Below are 14806 nucleotides of genomic sequence, written 5' to 3'. Positions count from 1 at the left end.
TTCAACTCCAGCGTGTTTCGAAGGTGAGGACAGAACACGTCTCGTCGAACTAATCCTTCCTGCGAAAGAATTAAATAAAATTCCTTTGCAGAGGGGTAAAAACAAGGAAAAAAATGTGACAAAAACAGGACGTAAAAACAATACAATTAAAAACAAATACAAAATAAAAATACAATTACAAGAAATACAGTACAATATATATATATTATTCATTCACCAAGTACTCATTTCTTTTGTGGGCGTAATTAGATTTGTTGCAAGGTGAAAATGAGATTATTTGATGTTCATCTCTGTTGTTTGAACGTTCTTATCATAATTTCTGTCTTAAAGTAAGCAAGAAACGTTACTTCCATTTTCTTTGTTTCTCACCAGTTCGTTTGATTAAGTATACGATAACTAATATCAACAAACAATCTATAATTACTTCTTACGCGTATTTCAAGATGTTATTTAAGTCACATTGTTTCTCGCCATGCATGACACTCATCAATTTAGGTCGCCACTAAATTTCAGTGATGCTGTCAATATCCAAGTATTCGCACTTCTTTTCTAACACTTACTGGAATATACTATCGACAACTTAACTATTTCGAACTTTTCACATTCCTGAGCATCCTTCACTTGCTGCTATATATATATTATATAATTAGGGCTTAGTAAAATAAATTACTTTGCCACATACTGAACTTAGTAGAAATAGTAGACAAAAAAAATTTTCTTAGCATTTCTACTACTTAAAGAAAATTTCTCTCAGATAATGTTTACTCCAGACAGCTCACGAAGGTTTGGGGGTAAATACAGAAAAATTATTTTTCTGTATTTACCCCCAAACCTTCGTGAGCTGTCTGGAGTAAACATTATCTGAGAGAAATTTTCTTTAAGTAGTAGAAATGCTAAGAAAATTTTTTTTTTTTGGCTGCTATTTCTACTAAGTTCAGTATGTGGCAAAGTAAATTATTTTACTAAGCCCTAATTATATAATGTAATATTTTGAATTCGCCTTAAATGGTCCTTTTACATACTGAACACTTGGTGAAATTGATTAATTAATTAATTTTACCCTCAATTGTTGATATATATATATATATATATATATATATATATCACAAAATGAGGCTGTGTTTCCCAAAATGGAGGTGAACACTTTTTTCCATGTGATCGGAAAAATGCGGTGTTGAGTACTCATTTTCATCGTATGACACTTACGTATATATATATATATATATATATACATGTGTGTGTGTGTGTTTGTGTACCATTATGTATACTTGCATTTCTTTTAAATACGCTATATAAATATTATTATGTGGAGGCCCAATGGCCTAGTGGTTAGGGCAGCGGACTCGCGGTCGCAGGATCGCGGTTTCGATTCCCAGACCGGGCGTTGTGAGAGTTTATTGAGCGAAAACACCTTAAAGCTCCACGAGGCTCCGGCAGGGGGTGGTGATCCCTGCTGTACTCTTTCACCACTCTTTCTCCCACTCTTTCTTCTGTTCGCCTGCTCGCTTAGCCAGCGGGGTGGCGTTATTCGAAGGCTAAAACAATGCGAACGCATTGTGACCAGCGATGTGTAACTACATCTGATGGACTGGTCTGTCACGTGATGATATAAATATTATAGATTTGATACCTGTTAACTGCCAGCTTGCGCATTTGTTCCATAGCCCACACATATATGCAAATGAAAAAGATGGTTTTATAACTTATATAAAGTATCGGCAAACCTAGAAGATCACAAGTCATAATATTTTGTTTCAGAGAAAATTCACATCGAGACATATAAAACAAAAGGCTACGCTCAGAATACCGATGAATTGCGCAACACGCTGCTTCGACCTGACTGGTCTCGCCAGTGACAATAGCCTGGATATCTTTAACTACAGCACGTATAGGAAATACTTATTCCTATAGGAAATACTTATTCCTATAAGGAGGCTGGTAAATACTTCTAGAATTTTCACATATCAGTAAACATTTACGGATTAGTTCGTAAGCTGGACTGTCTAGAATTATATTAGTATAATAAACTTAAAAGCAACATTAGAATGAAATCTAGGTGTGTGTATAAAATTCAATTAGAAGTTATGTTAGCCTCATGAAGGGATAGTGACATCCAAGCAAATACAGATTCAATACCTAATATTTTGGGGTAATTAATTTCCTTGAAATAATAGGTATATATATATATATATATATAGTTTATATTCATATAAAAAAAGAAAAAATGGAGATTGGGGAGTTAATAATTGTTTATTATTAACAACAAATTAATCATCACCCCATTTCAGTTGACACTCAGTAAATTAATTAAATATTAAATTCATATGCCCTGAGCATAATATCTTCAGAGGGAAAGATAAAGCCTTGGATGTTTTGTGTATATTTATGGATTCATTATTGCAGACTATTTAATTGATTCACTGAGTATTAATGAAACGGCTGTAAGGGATGTTGATTGATTCGTTGTTAATAATAAACAATTATTAACTCCCTAATCTCCATCTTCCTTTTCTTTTGATATATATATATATATATATATATATATATATATATATATATATAAGAAGAGATAGAAAAGCAAAATTGGCTAAGCGGAGCAGTGGCACGCACAAAGACGGAAAGTGTCGTTGAAGAGGTCACAGATGTGTGAAAAAAAAGATTTCCGGACAACGGACGTAAGTTAAAATATGAACAGTAATAAACGAGTGGAGAACGCATCTATCGTGCGTGTATTTATTTGGCAAAAGAAAAAAGAAAAAAATATGACCATTCCGAAATAAAACAGTATGTTTCAACACACGGTTTCACATCAGGGATCTTGCAACACAAATTTTCACACACACACACACTCGCACATACATACACACACACACACACATACACCCATACACACACACACACACACACACGCACACACACACACACACACACACACACACACACATGTATGTACCAGAACATCTGCAGTGAAAGGTAGTTGACTCTGAAAATACACTGCATTTTCATAATGAATTTAACTTTATTCCTCACAAGGTAACGAATGCACTACAAGAGCTGTATTTAACATCTATTTATACAGTGGTATACCCAGCAGATAAGAATTAATGTTAGTTAGTCATAGCTAAATTATCTCGGAAGGAAGGTAACTATTGACATATGGAAATTTGCATCAAATTCACAGTTCCGCCGGCAGGTCAATGCAAAATAGTATATATATTGTGTAAAGCTTTCGTGGTAGGTGTCATGTGTCCTATTATAATCCGATCAGTCAATTCTTTATAATGACAACACACAATGATGAAAAACGACCATTTTATGGCGTGGTATTGTAACTTAGTATTAATGAAACAATTACTTACTCTTCGTAAAGTTTCTGATAAAAGTGTACAGCTTGGTGCATATCTGCGTTTAACAACGTGGTTAGTTCGATTAAGCTCCGTATGATATCACCTTCGATCTATAATGCAATAATGATAATGATAATAATAATAATAATAATAATAATAATAATAATAATAATAATAATAAATCAAATAATTAATTATCGTCATAATATCATATAATGCAGGGAAATAAAACAATATTTTATACTTTTTGTTTTGCAGTGATTACCCAGCTTTTATTATCGCTAAATATAGTACCAGTTATTTACTGAGATCGAAGTTGTCGGCCTGTTTGTCTGTATGTGTGTCTCTCTCTCTTTCGCGGTCTTATATTTATGACGTGAGGAGAGTTGTAGCAGATCACTCATAACGCCTCTTCCTGTAGAATTGAAGAAAAACTGAGAGGTTGGTGGCTAGTATCCTGTTGTTAGGGGGGAAAACTCTCGCACTGCTTGGACTGTCCAGGAACAGACAATTGTGTCGCAGGGAAATAAAGAAAACAAAAAAAGAATAGACATGCTGTGTTTATAGTATCTATGAATAACTGTCTTCTTGTCAATGAAGCGAAAACATTTTGGATACCAAGCAGAATTAGAAAGATAATTCTGAGACTAAGCCATTTGAGTATATTATCTCCTGAAGAGACGAAGCCTCATTCATTATTCACAGAGGTTAATCGAACTCCTAAAGACATTTCAGAAGGAGGAATAGTTTAAAGGCATAAATCGGTAAATCAGTAGGATCGAAAGAGCATTTGGAAGAATACCTTTCAAAATAGTTTCCGGCTCTTTACACTGAATTCAAATCCAACCGCACTCAACGTCACCTTTAATTCTTGGAAGCACTCCGTCGGTTACGACGACGAGTGTTCCGGTTGATCCGATCAACGGAACAGCCTGCTCGTGAAATTAACGTGTAAGTGGCTGAGCACTCCACAGACACGTGTACCCTTAACGTAGTTCTCGGGGATATTCAGCGTGACACAGAGAGTGACAAGGCCGGCCCTTTGAAATACAGGTACAACAGAAACAGGAAGTAAGAGTGAGAGAAATTTGTGGTGAAAGAGTACAGCAGGGATCACCATCATCCCTGCCGGAGCCTCGTGGAGCTTTAGGTGTTTTCGCTCAATAAACACTCACAACGCCCGGTCTGGGAATCGAAACCGCGATCCTACGACCGCGAGTCTGCTGCCCTAACCACTGGGCCATTGCGTCTCCACACCTTTAATTCTTACAGGATTGATAAATATCGTATCAGGTCGTTTCTTTCTCCCTCCCTCTCTCTTTCTCTCTCTCACACACACACCATCCACACACATGCACTCACAAAACACACACACACACTCTCTCCCTCTCTCTCTCTATCCTAAATGACATTAGTTATAGAATGCCGACCTTGAGCTTTAAATTGCCCATGAAAAGCCGTATGCCACGACGGTGCCCCCTGCTACTCTACCAGAAGTTGAGAGCTCAAGGAGAGAAGAGATGGTCCAAAAGTATGAGCTGGCAGCAATATATAACTGCATGAGTATATATTTTATAGAATTATTTAACCAAGAAAAAATTTATATTTCAATTATTTATCCTATGTATTTGTAGACTTCTTATTTCATCATAACGTTCATAAGATTTTACACTGTTCTCTCGCATTGCAAATCGTAATGTACAGACTTAAGTGGGTACACCTTGATAAAGAAATATTGTAATTTATGCGATATTACTTCCAGCCTGATGCAAGATGATAAATAAAACAATACATTTGATAAATCATATACTTACTTTTGACTTTGATTTCGTTCTTTTTGCAACTCTGTCATACCAATCTGTGGTTCCTTTCTGAAATAAATGAAGAATGATTTTGATATACGAAGGTAATGTGAGCCACATACAATAATTCCTGGGCACGCGTTCACACACACACACACACACACACACGCATACACACGTACCTATATACACACACAAACATATATATATATATATATCTTGTGTGTATGCTGTATGTATACATATTAGGAACCCTGTTTTTATTAAGATTCTATACTTAAAAGTAATACGTTTGAACAATTAGGATACAGTTTCAAATTTCTTGAAATATTGTAAATAATTTATTCGTTCACATCATTTTCTTTTCCTTATTCCTAACATATTCAGATTTTTTACTCCAGAAATTGAATAACCTAATTCATCTGTCTAATGTTTGAAATTTCATGAACCGTAGCTGTCCAATTCAAAAAGTACATTAACTGAATACTTTTCAGAAATATATATTGATTTAGATTTGAAGCAATGAAAAAATAAACAATTTTCTATATTCTATTGTATTTAAAAGCCGCGAGACAACTTGGAAGATATGATTGTTCATATGAGAAATTTTACTAATCGCAATATTCCAAAATATGCACTACCTGTATTGTGTGTCAAATACAATCGTCACCTGGTATTATTTCAGGTACTGGTAGAACACTGAAGTAATCATAATTTGCAATGAATACATGCAAATTTATACGAAATAATAAGTTATCTTCTATCTCCTATTGTTGCTTGAAACCGCGTAGTAAGTTTTTGAAGATATGAGTTTTTGATTAAGAAGTTTAATAACATGATAAAATCTCAGACAGCACCTGGACAGCATCTATTGTCCAACCTTAGTTCAGAACTACAAAACACTTGCATCTCACGCGCACACACATACGCAGCAATCTCTCTCTCTCTCTCTCTCTCTCTCTCTCTCTCTCTCTCTCTATCTCTATCTATCTATCTATCTATCTGTCTATCTATCTATTTCCCTTATACGTGTATACTATTCTCATCATAGATACATGCCTTCTACATACGGCATATAATGACAAGATGAAACATAAAAATAAACATATCCCACGGTTGAAGTCGTATCAGAGGAATATGTCATCGATCCCAACATGCATATTATTCTGTCAATTTTGCACGATTTGCGTCTTGACAAAAACAGTGTGCAGGGTTGTACAGCCGGCAGAATATTGTCATTACTTATTTTACCAATCTCAGAGAGACTTAAAGCCAAGATAAAGACAGTATAATTAGAAATGAAATTTAAAGGAACATAAATGAAGCCTGCTAAATATTTTAACTGGGACACACTACCTCCCTCTAATGACATACACTCAAATGCTGACCATTAATATTTGCATAAACAACACGCTTGGGAAGGGATTTCTACGCAGATTTTTTTTATCTGCTTCGTTATTAGTAAAGGTAAGTTCATTGCAGTTTACCGAGGAGAAAAATAGCCCGTTTAACGTCCAACGTGTAAAAACACCTTATCTGCTCAATGTCTTCCGATAGCGGATTCCTAGACGAGTTTTTAGCTCCTTAGCTCTCTTCAGTAGGAAATACCGAATTCCGATATGATGAAATGCAAATGATTTGAACGCAGGACATAGTGATCTATAGATAAATACCACCAGGTATGCTGCCGTGTGTTAGGACGAACCTCATAATCATAATCCGATAATCCGTCGTCGTAATATGCACAGGTATGAGGCTACATATTACCTCGAGTGAGGTGCACATATATTACTTCTTTACTTTATCGATCCAGAAGTACGGAAGTACGAAAGGCAAAGCCAATGTCGGTAGGAGTTGAATTCACAAAGGAAGCGGAGACATCTTTTGTCTTTTACATGTATCTATCGTTAGGCTGTGTCCATGATGAGGCATAGCCTTGAAAAATTTTAGTCGAACGAATCAACCTAGGTACTTATCAATTTAAGTCAATATTAATTTACAGAGGCATAAATACACCAACAGCGGTTGTCAGTTAGTGGTTGGAGAAAAACACAAAGACACACAGACACACAAACACAAAGACACACAGAAGCACACACACAAACACATGACTAGCTTTTTGGTCAGATTGAGACTATGGTAGACACCCAGGGTGTCATGCAATGGGACTGAACTCGAAACTATGTGGTTGAGAAGTGAACTTCTTACCTTACAGCCATACCTAATTTTAGCGGCTAAATGACGAAAGGCATTTTGTCCGATGTTCTAGAGACTCTACAAATCCACCGTTTCATATATTTATTATTATTATTATTAACATTTGTTCAGGGTGGCAAGCTGGCAGAATCGTTAGAACGTTGGACGAAATGTTTCGCGGTATTTCGCCCGTCGCTACGTTCTGAGTTCAAATTCCACCGAGGTTGACTTTTCCTTTCTGGGTCGATAAATTATGTACCAGTGAAACATTGGGGGTCGATGTAATCGAATTATCCCCTCCCCAGAATGGCTGCAATTGTGACAAAATTTGAAACCAGCATTAACATTTGTTCAGAAAGTCTCCTGTCTCGCGAATGTATTTGGTTCTAGCCACATAATTAAAATATCCAACTGCAGAAAGATGTTGTATTGAAATAGCATTTCACTGATTATTGCTTTTAACGGAGGCGTTTTATCGGCTATATATACCTGCACGCACGCACACGCACAAGCACCACACACACTTGGGAGTACACTGATATACAGACAGGGACACACGCTCAATCACGCACACTTATACAAGCTGTTGCGCGTACACACAATCATACATGGTTTTTCGTAGCATTAATCTAATTAATACATTAATTTGAACATCAGGGATACAAATTGCTGGAGGGGAATATAAAGAACACTTCATCATTATGATTAAAGCATAGGGAAAAAACTGAGAGAGAAAAGAAGAAGAAGAAGAAGAAGAAGAAGAAGAGAGAGAGAGAGAGAAATAAAGCGCAAGGAATAGCTAATATAGATGATGAGAAAAAGGTTTAAATAACAGTTTAAGAATTAAAACACTTGATCGAAAATTCACAAACAAAAAATCATCCGTCCACGCACGCATACAATTGATATACAATTAAAAATGCAACCGTATCATTACTGAATACAACAGGGAATTATTTAGACACAATTAATACGAAGAAAATGTGGTGTAAAATGTAGAGGAATCCTTCTCGTCCACTTGCTGTCATGACAAGGAGAGAGAGAGACAGGGTGTGTGTGAGAGAGAGCGAGACAGAGAGAGATGGAGAGAGAGTGAGAGAGAGAATGAAAGAGACAGAATCGAGAAACAACCCACGAGAACCAGCAATGTAGGCAGGTTATAATATTTGCTCCAAGGGGATTAATGAATATCATATACGCATCATATATATGCATATAAAAATAAGAAAATGCGCCCCTTTTAAAGCCTAGCCAGGTTCATGAGTCCGGTTTCCTGGTTTCAATGGCATATGTGTTCCCTAGCTGGACGAGATGCCAGCTGAGTGGACTGGAGCAACGAGAAATGAAGTGTTTTGCTCAAGAACACAACGCGTCGCCCGGTCCAGGAATCGAAACCACAATCTTACGATCATGATGCTGATACCCTAACCACTAAGCCACGCGCCTCCACATACCAACATATACACACATTCATAATATATCACATACATATAGGGCGGCGAGCTGGCAGAATCGTTAGCACATATTACGTTCTGAGTTCAAATTCCGCCGAGGTCGACTTTGCTTTTCATCCTTTCGGGGTCGATTAAATAAGTACGGGTTACGCACTGGGGTCGATGTGATCGACTTAATCCCTTTGTCTGTCCTTGTTTCCCCCCTATATGTTTAGCCCCCTGTTGGCAATAAAGAAATAAATATATTACATATGTGAGTGTGTGTCTATATGTATGTATGTATGTATGTATGTATGTATGTATGTATGTATGTAGTATGTATGTATGTATCTATCTATAGATAGATGGATAGATAGATAGATAGCTAGACAGATAGACAGATATCTATACACACATACATACAACACATTAAGATTCAGGGGCTGTGATGAATTGACAGTTATCCTTTGTTATATAAAGCCGAGGTCGACTTTGTTTTTTTTTCCGGTCGGGGTCGATTAAATAAGTACGGGTTACGCACTGGGGTCGATGTAATCCCTTTGTCTGTCCTTGTTTACCCCCTATATGTTTAGCCCCCTGTTGGCAATAAAGAAATAAATATATTACATATGTGAGAGTGTTTCTATATGTATGTATCTATCTATAGATAGATAGACAGATAGATAGATAGATAGTTATCTATACACACACATACATACAACACATTAAGATTCAGAGGGTGTGATGAACTGACAGCTATCCTTTGCTTGTTATACATACATACGACACGCAGATACACACATACACACACACACCAATATATTACACATTTAGGAATACAAATACCCGACACCTCCAGAGGGTATGAAAGCTGATCAGCTGACCTCTGTTGACGACTCAGACACAAAAACCAGCATCAATGCAAATCAACATATTACGTCACTTTTCTTCATTAACTTGCACTTGCATACTGCCTGAACGCTCACACACGGAAACGTGAAACCCTGGAAAACGTCGGATTTTAAACGCCTGACAACGGATTTTAAACGCCTGACACGTGCATCAGTGCGCATATTCTTTTGAAGTTCATATCGTGTCTATATCGAGAAATTTTTCTCCGAGGCAAAATCTCTCAGCGAATGCCGTTCACGTTCCAATGTGCAGAAACGTGTTAAGAATATGTTTACATATCATTTTGTGTGTGTATGTATATGTATGTATGTATGTATGTATGTATGTATGTATGCACATATATGTGTGAGTTCGTGTGTGTGTATATGTGTGTGTTTGTGTATGCGTGTGCGCGGGTGCGTTTGTGTGTGTGTGAGTGTATGTGTATGGTAAATAGATTTTATAAATGCTGTGTATGTAGTATACACTTTATATATAATGCAATGTTCATAACGTAAATTTTAAGTAACACACACACACACACACACACTCACAGACACACACATACACACACACACACAGGTGTGGGCGTGGTATCGATTAAGAAGTTCGATTCTCATCCACATGGTTCCGTGTTCCGTCCCACAGCATGGTACCTTGGGCAGGTATCTATTTCAAGGCGGCGAGCTGGCAGAAACGTTAGCACGCCGGGCTAAATGCTTAGCGGTATTTCGTCTGCGTTACGTTGTGAGTTCAAATTCCGCCGAGGTCGACTTTGCCTTTCATCCTTTCGGGGTCGATAAATTAAGTACCAGTTACGCACTGGGGTCGATGTAATCGACTTAATACCTATGTCTGTCCTTGTTTGTCCCCTCTGTGTTTAGCCCCTTGTGGGTAATAAAGAAATAGGTATCTATTTCTTTAGTCCTGGGTCGATCGAAATGTTGTGAGTAGTTTGAATAGATGGAAATACAAAAAATTCCGTTGAATATATATGTAAATATGTAAATATATATATAAATATATATTTATAAATATGTATATATATACTCTTTTACTCTTTTACTTGTTTCAGTCATTTGACTGCGGCCATGCTGGAGCACCGCCTTTAGTCGAGCAAATCGACCCCGGCACTTATTCTTTGTAAGCCCAGTACTTATTCTATCGGTCTCTTTTGCCGAACCGCTAAGTGACGGGGACGTAAACACACCCCAGCATCGGTTGTTAAGCAATGCTAGGGGGACAAACACAGACACACAAACACACACACACATACATATATATATATATATAGATATATATACACATATATACCACAGGCTTCTTTCAGTTTCCGTCTACCAAATCCACTCACAAGGCATTGGTCGGCCCGGGGCTATAGCAGAAGACACTTGCCCAAGATGCCACGCAGTGGGATTGAACCCAGAACCATGTGGTTGGTTAGCAAGCTACTTACAACACAGCCAGTGGAAAAAAGTACATATATATTTGCATTGGGAACCACTACACATCGCCACCCCAGGGGTTGTCAAACGCTGATGACGGGTCAATGCCAAGAAACTCGGGTCCATGTGTATCACGTCAGGCTGGAGATGGGAAGGATGATATCCCTTTGCAAATACTGATAGAAATATCGAGGAATTCGACGGAAGTGCTGGAAATAGGGCAAAAGAATTCAAGAGCAGGATGGAAGGATTGGACAAAAGAGAGGAATGAGTCTAGTTGTTCGGGAGAGAGTGAGGTCGCACCGATACAGTCTTCAATATAACAACCGTATAGTTCGGGAGTGGGACCAGTGAAACGTGAGAATATTTGTGCGTCAACGTAGTCAACATATAGGTTCACAGAGTTGGGGCCCATTCTCGTTTATATATATATATATTCTTTTATTTTTTTATTTGTTACAGTCATTTGTCTATAGCCTTGCTAGAGCAGCGCCTTTAGTCGAACTAATCGACCCCACCCCAGGACTAATTCTTTGTAAGCCTAGTATTTATTTTATCGTTTTCTTTTAATGAACCGCTAGGTTACGGAGACGTAAACACACCAATACACACACACAGATTTCTGGGTGTGTATTCCTTAGTATTACAACTCATTGCCATATATATATATATATATAATATATATATATATATATATATATATATTATATATATATATATATATTTCCGTCAACCAAATTCACTCGCAAGGCCTTGGTCGACCAAAACACATGCCCAGGGTGTCATGCAGTGGGGCTGAACCCGGAACCATGTGGTTGGTTAGCAGGCTACTTACCACACACCCAATCTAGCGCGAATGCATATATATATATATATAATGTACACATCTATATACATACATGTCTATGTGTGTGTGTGTCCTTGTGTTCCTATTTCTCTCACACCACCGCTTGATAATCGACGCTGATTTGTTTATGACCAGGAGTTTGTTAAGTACTGGAGTTGATTAGTTCGCCTAAACCCATTGAGGCGGTGCCCCAGCATGGCCAAAACGCAATGGTCGAAATGAGTAAAAGGTAACAGATAAAAGCTATGTCTGCATAAAACAAGTATTCTGTATTATAACGATATAATGTAACTACATATACATATTATAAGCGTATATGTTTCTCTCCTTCTCTGTCTTTCTCTCTGTATTACATAGGTGCTTATCCCCGACTCTACCACGGTGTCTTGGTTATTAAAGTACTTTGATTCTATTGGATCCTGAAAGTAAATGTAACACACGTGCGCGTACAAACATACAAACACACATACATATATACATATACATACACAACCATACATATATATACATATATATATGTATATATATATATGTATGTATATATATACATATATGTATGTGTATGTATAAACTAATAGGCATATACATATATACATATCTTTACATCTCACTCTGTCACTCACTCTCTCTCTCTACACACATATATATAATATATATATATATATATATATATATATATATATATATATATATATATATATGACTTAGGAGAGAAAGAGAGAGACAATTGGCATGAGAATGTAATGTTTATAATGTAAATTAAGTGAATTAAATTATAGCGTGGTATATATGCATACATGCATGCATACACACACGCACATATAACATCAATAAAATATATATTATTAATATGCTATTAGTCGGTTCCATCGTCTATAACATTTTTCGAAATGTGTGCCCAAGTGGAAATGTATGAAATCATTACTGTAATTACATTTATTTTAAAGAAAGTTATGAAGAGTTGGTAGAAGAAAGTATGTAACTGCTTCAAATAATTTACTTTCGTCTCTCTGCAATGATAATTCAAATATTACCTAAGTTGACATAGCAATGAATACAGACAATCGTCTTTATTCCATCTCTTCAAAATCTGTTTTTATTGTGCCAGGTCATGCAAATCTGTACTATAGGAGCATTATTCCGGAACGAGCAAAAGTCTATTAGCTCGCTTTTTAGAGCGGGAAATATTGATTAATCTTCTAGGATCTAAATATGTTTTTTTTTTTCCTAGCTTAGTGTTTTGCTTATTGTATGTGACATACTTATTCATCATCTCTCTTCCTCAAATGATTTGGCCAACTGCAGTTTTAAATCTAAAACATTTGAGAATAAAAAATCCCAACCCAAAGCGATGGATTGAAGGAATTTTCAGAGCATCTGACGGGACACTTTGTTTTATTAGTTTCTACACTGAGGATTTTGAGTTCAAATCCCGCCCGTCGCCGAAAATCGGCGGTATTTATCCTACAACTTATAGACAACAGATAGTATTAGTAATTCGATAGAAAATTGGCTGCCACTACCACCATTACTGGTATTTATCTTACTTTCCTACGGTACATCTTGCTTTTATCAAATTCAAGAACTTTGTTCTTTATCGGTTTTTCGATTTTATTTCGAGGAATGAATTTTTCAGAAAAAAATCGAGATTTCGATCTGGAAAACAGAGTAAAAGAGTAAATGAGTCCCAATTTCTATCCTTGTACGATTTACTTTGATCCACTTCTTAATACTGACATATATCCTGATTGGGGCTAGATAGATTTCATACTTGGTTGTATTAATAACATTCATCATCCGTTTGAACGGGGAAATGTCATCATATTACTCAGTAGACAAAGATGTCTGGAGATATAATCGAGATGGTAATAAAAAATACAATACAAAACAAAATGATATAATCCATTGTCATTCAGTCAAATTCTGAATTTTATGGTTTGGATTAATCCCCACCCCGCAAAACTACTGTCTTTGTGCCAAGATTTGAAGCCAATTTTATTATGAAATCGGCGATCTGGTAGAATCTTTAGCACGTCAGACAAAATGTTCAGAGGCAATTCGTTTGTATCTACGATCTCTGCTGAAGTACCATCGAAGTCGACTCTGCCTTTAACCGTTCAGGGTCGATGAAATAAGAACCAGTGGAACACTGGAGTTGATGTAATAGATTACTCGACTTCTCTCGAAAAGGTTTCAGGCCTTGTGCCTATAGTAGAAAGGATTATTATTATTCTTTTCTACTCTAGGTACAAGGCACGAAATTTTTTTTTTGGGGGGGGGGGGCATTCGATTAGATCGACCCCAGTACGCAACTGGTATTTATCTTATCGACCCCGAAAAGATGAAAGGCAAAGTCGACCTCGGCGGAATTTGAACTCACAACGTAACAGCAGACGAAATACCTATTTCTTTACTACCCACAAGGGGCAAAACACAGAGAGGACAAACAAGGACAGACAAACGGATTAAGTCGATTATATCGATCCCAGTGCGTAGCTGGTACTTAATTAATCGACCCCGAAAGGATGAAAGGCAAAGTCGACCTCGGCGGAATTTGAACTCACAACGTAACGGCAGACGGAATACCTATGCTTTACTACCCACAAGGGGCTAAACACAGAGGGGACAAACAAAGACAGACAAACGGATTAAGTCGATTACATCGACCCCAGTCCGTAACTGGTACTTATTTAATCGACCCCGAAAGGATGAAAGGCAAAGTCGACCTCGGCGGAATTTGAACTCAGACGAAATACTGCTAAGCATTTGGCCCGGCGTACTAACGTTTCTGCCAGCTCGTTGCCTAAAGGAATATTATTATTGTTAAAGCCGAGAAAACGCGACG

The 14806-nt window shown here is 37.0% G+C and overlaps 1 protein-coding gene across 2 annotated transcripts in view; it reads right to left on the bottom strand.

The window, feature by feature from the left end:
- Positions 1–14806, bottom strand: part of LOC115213303 (BAI1-associated protein 3-like) — a 1469361-nt gene that overhangs the window by 151102 nt on the left and 1303453 nt on the right. For both annotated transcript variants that reach the window (XM_036504187.1, XM_036504188.1), the window contains 2 exons: positions 5162–5218; positions 3360–3457 (listed from right to left, as the gene is read on the bottom strand). In XM_036504187.1, the coding sequence (XP_036360080.1) occupies positions 3360–3457; positions 5162–5218 (155 nt within the window). The remainder of the gene's footprint in view (positions 1–3359; positions 3458–5161; positions 5219–14806) is intronic.

Source organism: Octopus sinensis, linkage group LG6 (genome assembly GCF_006345805.1).
Source record: "Octopus sinensis linkage group LG6, ASM634580v1, whole genome shotgun sequence".
Taxonomy (NCBI): domain Eukaryota; kingdom Metazoa; phylum Mollusca; class Cephalopoda; order Octopoda; family Octopodidae; genus Octopus; species Octopus sinensis.
The sequence above is the reverse complement of the archived record's forward strand: the minus strand, read 5'-3'. Positions and strand labels throughout refer to the sequence as shown.